The sequence below is a fragment of the Haliaeetus leucocephalus genome, unplaced genomic scaffold, assembly GCF_000737465.1.
Source record: "Haliaeetus leucocephalus isolate CR32 unplaced genomic scaffold, Haliaeetus_leucocephalus-4.0 Scaffold224, whole genome shotgun sequence".
Taxonomy (NCBI): domain Eukaryota; kingdom Metazoa; phylum Chordata; class Aves; order Accipitriformes; family Accipitridae; genus Haliaeetus; species Haliaeetus leucocephalus.
This window is the reverse complement of record NW_010972660.1, coordinates 491,333-497,454: the sequence shown is the minus strand read 5'-3', so window position 1 is coordinate 497,454 and position 6,122 is coordinate 491,333. Positions and strand designations below refer to the sequence as shown.

The following is a 6,122-nucleotide window of genomic DNA, read 5'->3' as shown; positions in this document are numbered from 1 at the left end:
CCGAGCACCGGCACAACCCCCAGCCCCGGGGACGCGCAGGGTTTGCCCGGGGGGACGGTGCCCGGAGCGTGCCCCAGCTTGGGGGCCACCGGAGCCCCACACCCGCCCCAACCCTTTGTGCGGCGGCCTGGGGGGGGCCCCCGAACCCTTTCTTCCTCCTCCTCCTGCTGCTGCCCGGCACGGCCATTGTTCAAGTCCTACCTCAGCGGCGCGGTGGCCTCGCTCAGCACCCCGCTACAGCCGGGGGGGTCCCCTGGGCGCCATCCCCATCCCCATCCCCATCAGCGCCGCAGCCCGGCCCCCTCTCCTCCGCCAGCCCCCGGCTGGCACCAAACCCAGCGCCGGCGAGGCTGCTGCTCCCACACATGACCAGCATGGCAATATCCCTCCCCCCTTCCCCCATCAACCCCCTCCCCGCCACAGCCAAGCCCCTGCGCCAAGTTTGCCGGTTGCCCGGTGGGGTGGGGAAGGCGCCCACCCGGCTGTGCCCACCCGGCACCCGGCACCGCTCGGCCTCCAGCCAGGTCGGCGCAGACGGGGACCCCCAGCACAGGGATGCCCCCCCCCCCCCGGCACCCATCACCCCCATGGGTAGCTGCGGTGGCACCAAAGGGGAGCGGGAGCGTTCGGCTGCGGGCATCATCCCCGCTGGTGCCCACTGGCTCTCTGGCACCGGGGACCACCCTGCACTGTGCCCCCCGAGCAGCACCCGTGCCCAGCCACAGCACGGGCATGGCACGGCGAGGCGAGGGGTGGTGGCCCTGCCGCCCACCCCGCTGCCGCAGTGCCCCACGGCGCCTGCGTCCCCCCGCACCGCAGCCTCCCCACCTGCCACATATGTGCCAGCCAGCTCTTGGCGTCGGCGATGCTCGAGCGGCAGCTTGCCGATGGCCGAGGCTGCCGAGCCACCCCGCCGAGGCCGCGGCCGTATGCCATGCAGCCTGGGGACGAAGGACATGCAGGCAGGATCTGGCCTGAGCCAGCCTGGGGGTACCAGGAGGTGATGGAGCCGAACAAACACGTTGCCACGGCAACAGCATCCTGGTGCGGGGAGCAGCCAGCACCCTGTGCCCACTGGTGGGTGCAAACCCACCGCCTCGCCTGCTCCCGCGGGTCGGGGTGTTCCTCGGAAGTGGCGAAACAGCTGGGGACTTCCTGGTGACAGCAGTGACACCCAGCCGGGGGGCCAAGGGGATGCAGGGTGCCTGCTCCTGCCGGGACCCACTCGCTGGGGTGCTCCACATGCAGGCAAGGAGGTGGCACCCCCCCAATGCTCACCTGGGCACGCCACCGCTCCGGGGGGACACTGGCCCCCCTGCACCCCCACCCCGGTCCCCGCCAGCCCCTGGCAGTGGGACAGATCCAGAACCAAGTGATGCAGCAGCTGCCTGGAGCCACCCAGGGTGGCCCGCCACCACAGGCTGCGTGCAGGCAGGATGTGGTGCTTGCACCCCTTCCCCCCAGCTCCCCGGGGTGCTCCTGGGGTGCAGCACCCACACAGGGGCTTGGCTGTCACCCACCACCTCGTGCAGCACCGAGCACACACAAAGAGCCGGAGAGAGCAGCGGATGGGGTCGTGGCGTGCGTGGCTGCACTGGGTGCTGCACCCACAACCACCTCCCCTGTGGGGCTAGAGCCCCCCCCGCCGTGTCCCTGCCCTCGCTGCCGAAAAGACCCATTGGCGATGGCCGGCAGCCGGGCGGCCACGTGGAAGCTCTTCGGCATCACCACACAGCTCCCGGGCTAATGGCTCCTGCAGCCAGACCTGTTCGAGGACTCATTAAAGATGCTCTTATTTTCCAGGCAGGGACGAGTAATCCCGGGTCCGTGGTCTCCTCCATGGATTTAATTACTGATGCGGGGCTAATTGGCCAGTTCCCTGAGGAAGCCTGTAATAAGGCTCCGAGGGTGGAGGGTGCTGGGAGAGGATGAGCTGGGAGAGGAGCTCCCAGCCTGGCCACTTGCCGTCGCGCCGAACTGGCCATCGGATGGGGAGAGCGTGGCTCCGGATCGGGTGGGTGAGAGGGAGCTGACCCCTCCAGCAAAGGGATGGAGGATTTGGGGGATGCAGAGGGAGAGATGCCCATCAGGCTGGTGAGGAGCTCACCACAGCTCTACCTGCCTGGCCGAGTGTGACCCAGAAATGCCAGCACCTCTCCCAGCACCAAACGCAACCCAAGGGGACAGCAGTGACAATCCCCATCCGCGGCCGGACCCTGAACCATCCTGCCTGGCTGGCTGTGACATGGGTGGGAGCCACGGCACGGGACTGGGGGCCACTGCGTGCCGGCACTGAGCAGAAGCAGAAGTGAGCCAGCGGGCGAAACCCCGTGCCTGCCCGCAGGGACCAGGGACCGAGGGGCTCACCCTGCCCTGACGGCAGCACCCCCCTGCCCACACGCTCCCCTACCCACTGCCACCGCGGCCATCCCTACCTGGGCGAGCTGGCCAGAGCTGGGGCTGCTCCCGCCGCCGAGAGCTGGTCACCGGGGCCAAATGGCTCCTGGGGTGCAAGGCGAGGAGGACGGCTGCAGCCCACGGCTCCTCCTCCGCTGCTCCTCCTCCTCCTCCTCCTCTTCGCCCGGGGCCCTGTGTGGGCGACCCGGGTGTTCGCTCGGCATGGAAGTGAAACACGGCAGTCGCCGGCTTGCTTGGCGCTTCCTCCCACGGGGTGTGGGACCGAGGGTGCCATGGCTGCCCCACAGCCACCCATGGGTGCCACCAGCTGAGGGCCGTGGTGGCCTCCCAGGAAAGGAAACGGCGCGTCCCCACCTCTTCCTGGCAGACAAACCGCTGTGCCTGAGCAGCGCCTGCCAGTCCCAAGCCATCCGCAGGGCAACCGGTGCCCACACGCTGCCCGCCGGCTCGCGCCCTGCTCCGCAGCCTGGGCACGCCACGCTCGGTAGCCCCGCCGTCACCCTGGCTCATCCCCGAGCGCCATCCCCCCGTGTCCCCATCACCCCGCCTCGGCCTTTAGCACCATCCCCTCCACCCCGGCCAGATGCCGCGGGCAGCGACGGGTCGGACGGGCAGCTGGGCTGGCTGGGCAGCGCGGCCACAGGCATTGCTGGGGGATGATTCACCCCAGCCCGCAGCAGATGTATGGATGCCTTTGCCGGCGTCAGTACTTAGAGCCCGGCGACGGCGGCTCTCATGACACCCTAGCGAGACGGGCAATGAGCCCCAAGCAACTAAACAGGGAGCACCAGCAGTGGCGGCCGTCTCCCGGCCACCCCGGCGCCCTCCAGCCTTCCTCGGAGCAGCCGCCGGGAAGGGGGACGCTGGGGGTCCCCCGCCCTGTGCTTAGGGATGGGCACGGGCTCGGCGGTGCCCATGCCGGCGCGGTGGGAGCCAAAGGCACGGCTGTGCCGGGGAGCCCCGCGTCCTTCCCGCCGGCACGAGGCACGCGCTGAGCACGCCCGAGCGCATCTTGGCCCCCCGCCACCTCCTCCGCCCCCACGGGAAGGGAGGAACAGGATCCATCCCCGTGCCAAGGCAAGAGGGGATGAGAGGGGAAGAAAGTGCTGGATGTGGGACAAGATCGCAGCGATAGCCGGCACGCGCAGGGCCCCGGCGCTCGGCGCTGCCGCCGATGGGGCACATGTGTCCCGACCTGTCTCCCCACGCCGAGGAAAACAATTAGTGCCGGGGCGGCATGGGAAGCTCGCCAGGCACCCCGGGGCCGGGCGGGCCGGGAGTGCTGCCAGCGCCGCGCTCGGCTTCGCGCTGTACAGCCCCCCCTCCGCTACACGCCACGCACCGCGCCGTGCCGGGCGGCATAAAACGCGCCCCGTGGCCGCCGGCACCGGTGGGGAGTAGCGAGCCGGCGCAGCTCGTTCTGTCCCCAGCATCACCATCACCCTGCATCAATGCTCTCCCCGGCATCGGCAGCGCCGGGGCGGCTGAAGGCAGCCGGGGCTCACCGGGGAGGTTTGGCAACACCGCACCCAGCAAGGGGGTCCCGGTGGGAAGAGAGGAGAAGGGACAGGAGCGAGTCCTACCGTGCTCCGGCGTCACCGCAGCCCAGCCGCCGTCTGCAGCCTCGCCAGGAACCGCTGCCACCGTGCAGGGTCCCCACGGCCCCACCAGACCGGCGCTGGGGTTGTTTGCCCCGACTCCACCGGTCGGTGCCAGGGTCCCCAGGGCCGGCACCAGCACCAGCCCCCCGAGGAAGGCAGGCTGGGAGCTCACTTGCACCGTCTGCGGCTGGGACACCAGCTTGAAGGGAGCAGCTTGGGGGGCTGGCGGCGGCAGCCCCTCAGCCCTCCCCGGGGAAGGGGCGGCGGGGGCCGGGGCTGCCTCCCCCTGGCCCCGGGGCAGCGGTGGGGGCCGGTGGGCCAGGCCAGGGCTGGCACCGAGGCTGACCCTCAGCTGCGGCCGGGGCAGTGCGCGGGGGGCAGCGTCCCACCCCCCCGGCAGCCGCCCCTCCGGCCCCTCGGGGAGCGTGGGCAGCCCCAGGGCTGCCTCGGTGCCATCGTATGGGGCTGGGGAGGAGGAGGAGGAGGAAGGCTGGCGAGCTCGAGGCTGGGTTGCAGGGCTCCGGGTGCCCCATGGCGAGGGGTCCGGCGGGGGGGTCCCCATCCCCGGCTCCTCGGCAATGTGCAGGTCCAGCGCCGGCAGTGAGCCGTGGCTGGCGGCGGCCCCATGGAGGGGATGCTCCACCTCCGCCGGGAAGACGCTGCTGTGGGACGGGATCTTCTTCAGGCCGGGGCTGGTGGCCGGGGGGGTGCCCGGTGGCTGGGGGGGCCCGGTGGGCGCAGGGCTCTCCAGGCTGGAGGATGAGCTGCGGAGGCTCTCGCCGTCGCTGCCGGGCCCCGCAGCGAAGCCCTGGTGGGTCTGGAAGGAGGCAACGCGGGCGATGCCAGCGCCAGCAGTGCCGTTGGCTCGGCCGGCAGAGAGGCTGGTGCCGAGCCGGCTGCGCAGCACGGGGCTGGGAGCCGGGCTGGGGCTGGTGGCGGTGCCCGAGCAGGGTGGGTGGCTGGGCTGCAGTGGCCGGTGCCCGTCGCCGGTGCCCAAGGGCAGCAGGGACACTGGTGGGGAGCCGGGCGCCTCGTCCCCATCCTCCACCTCAAATGACTTCTTGAGCGCTGGGGACAGAGAAAGAGAGAGATGATGGTATGAGAGTGGCACCCAATGGCACCCGTGGCCGGTCACCTGCCAGGCTCTGCCCCCTCCCCAGCCGACCCCGTGGCCAGCCCCATGCATGGACCCCCAGCCGTGCCGTGCTGTGCCAGCACCTGGAGGTGCCCCCCACACAGCCAGGGGGGCAAAGAGCCGTTTGTGAACCCATCCCACATGGGAAACCAGCTCGGCACTGGCGGCCTCCTGGCCCTGACGCATTGTTCACTGCGGTTTTTATCATTGTTCCCCGCGGTTTATCTGCACCCGGCCAGCCGGTGCCGCCGGCTCCCTGTGCAGCACACTGCCCGCTTTATTCCCCCTGTAAGGGATCCAGCCCCGAGTAACCGGATCCCTGCCTGACCCTCTTCTCCCCCTGCATCCATCCAAACAGCCATGCTGGGAAGGATTCCTGCCCCCTTAACAGGGCATTAACCCTGAAGCCTACTGATGCTGAGGCAGGCCAGAGCTATCGCTACACACGGCAGTAACATCACAGTCCATGCTGGAGGCTGCAGCCAGGCCTCCCATGCGGCTTCACAGCAGTGACAGCAACCAGGAGCCCATGCCGCAGCCCCGGGGTTGCTGGTGGTGCGAATGGCCCCCCCCCCCCGGACTGCCCGCCACCCCGTGGGTATCACAGTGCCTGGCTCTGGTGCAAAGCCTCCTGGGGGAGCAGCCACCGGGCGCTTGGCAGCAGTGGGGGCCCTTCTCCCTCTGGGTACCTTGGCCCGGCCGGGCACTGCCGTGGCAGGTCTGAGCAGCTGGGACCCCCGCGAAGCCCCCGCGGGAAGGAAGTGCCTTTGCCATGCAGCCGCCCCCTCCCTCTCTCCCTCCCTCCTGCCGTGGTGCGAGGCCCCCCCAGAAGCTGTGCTCCTGCCAGCTCTGCCAAAGCGGCACCGTTTGGTGCCGCCAGCTGATTTCCCGGCCCCCGGAGTGTGCGGGGGGCCCAGGCCCCCACCGGGCAGCCTTCCTCACCCCCGCTGCCAAGCGGCGGGTGGCTG

The 6,122-nt window shown here is 70.7% G+C and overlaps 1 protein-coding gene across 1 annotated transcript; it reads right to left on the bottom strand.

The window, feature by feature from the left end:
• Window positions 1–3,639: 3,639 nt before the first annotated feature.
• Window positions 3,640–5,928, bottom strand: LOC104831456 (basic proline-rich protein-like). The gene is made up of 2 exons (XM_010567043.1): window positions 5,844–5,928; window positions 3,640–5,087 (listed from the first exon to the last, which is right to left on the bottom strand). Exons 1-2 carry the CDS (start codon window positions 5,926–5,928, stop codon window positions 3,640–3,642), a joined length of 1,533 nt encoding a protein of 510 aa, XP_010565345.1.
• Between the last annotated feature and the right edge of the window lie 194 nt (window positions 5,929–6,122).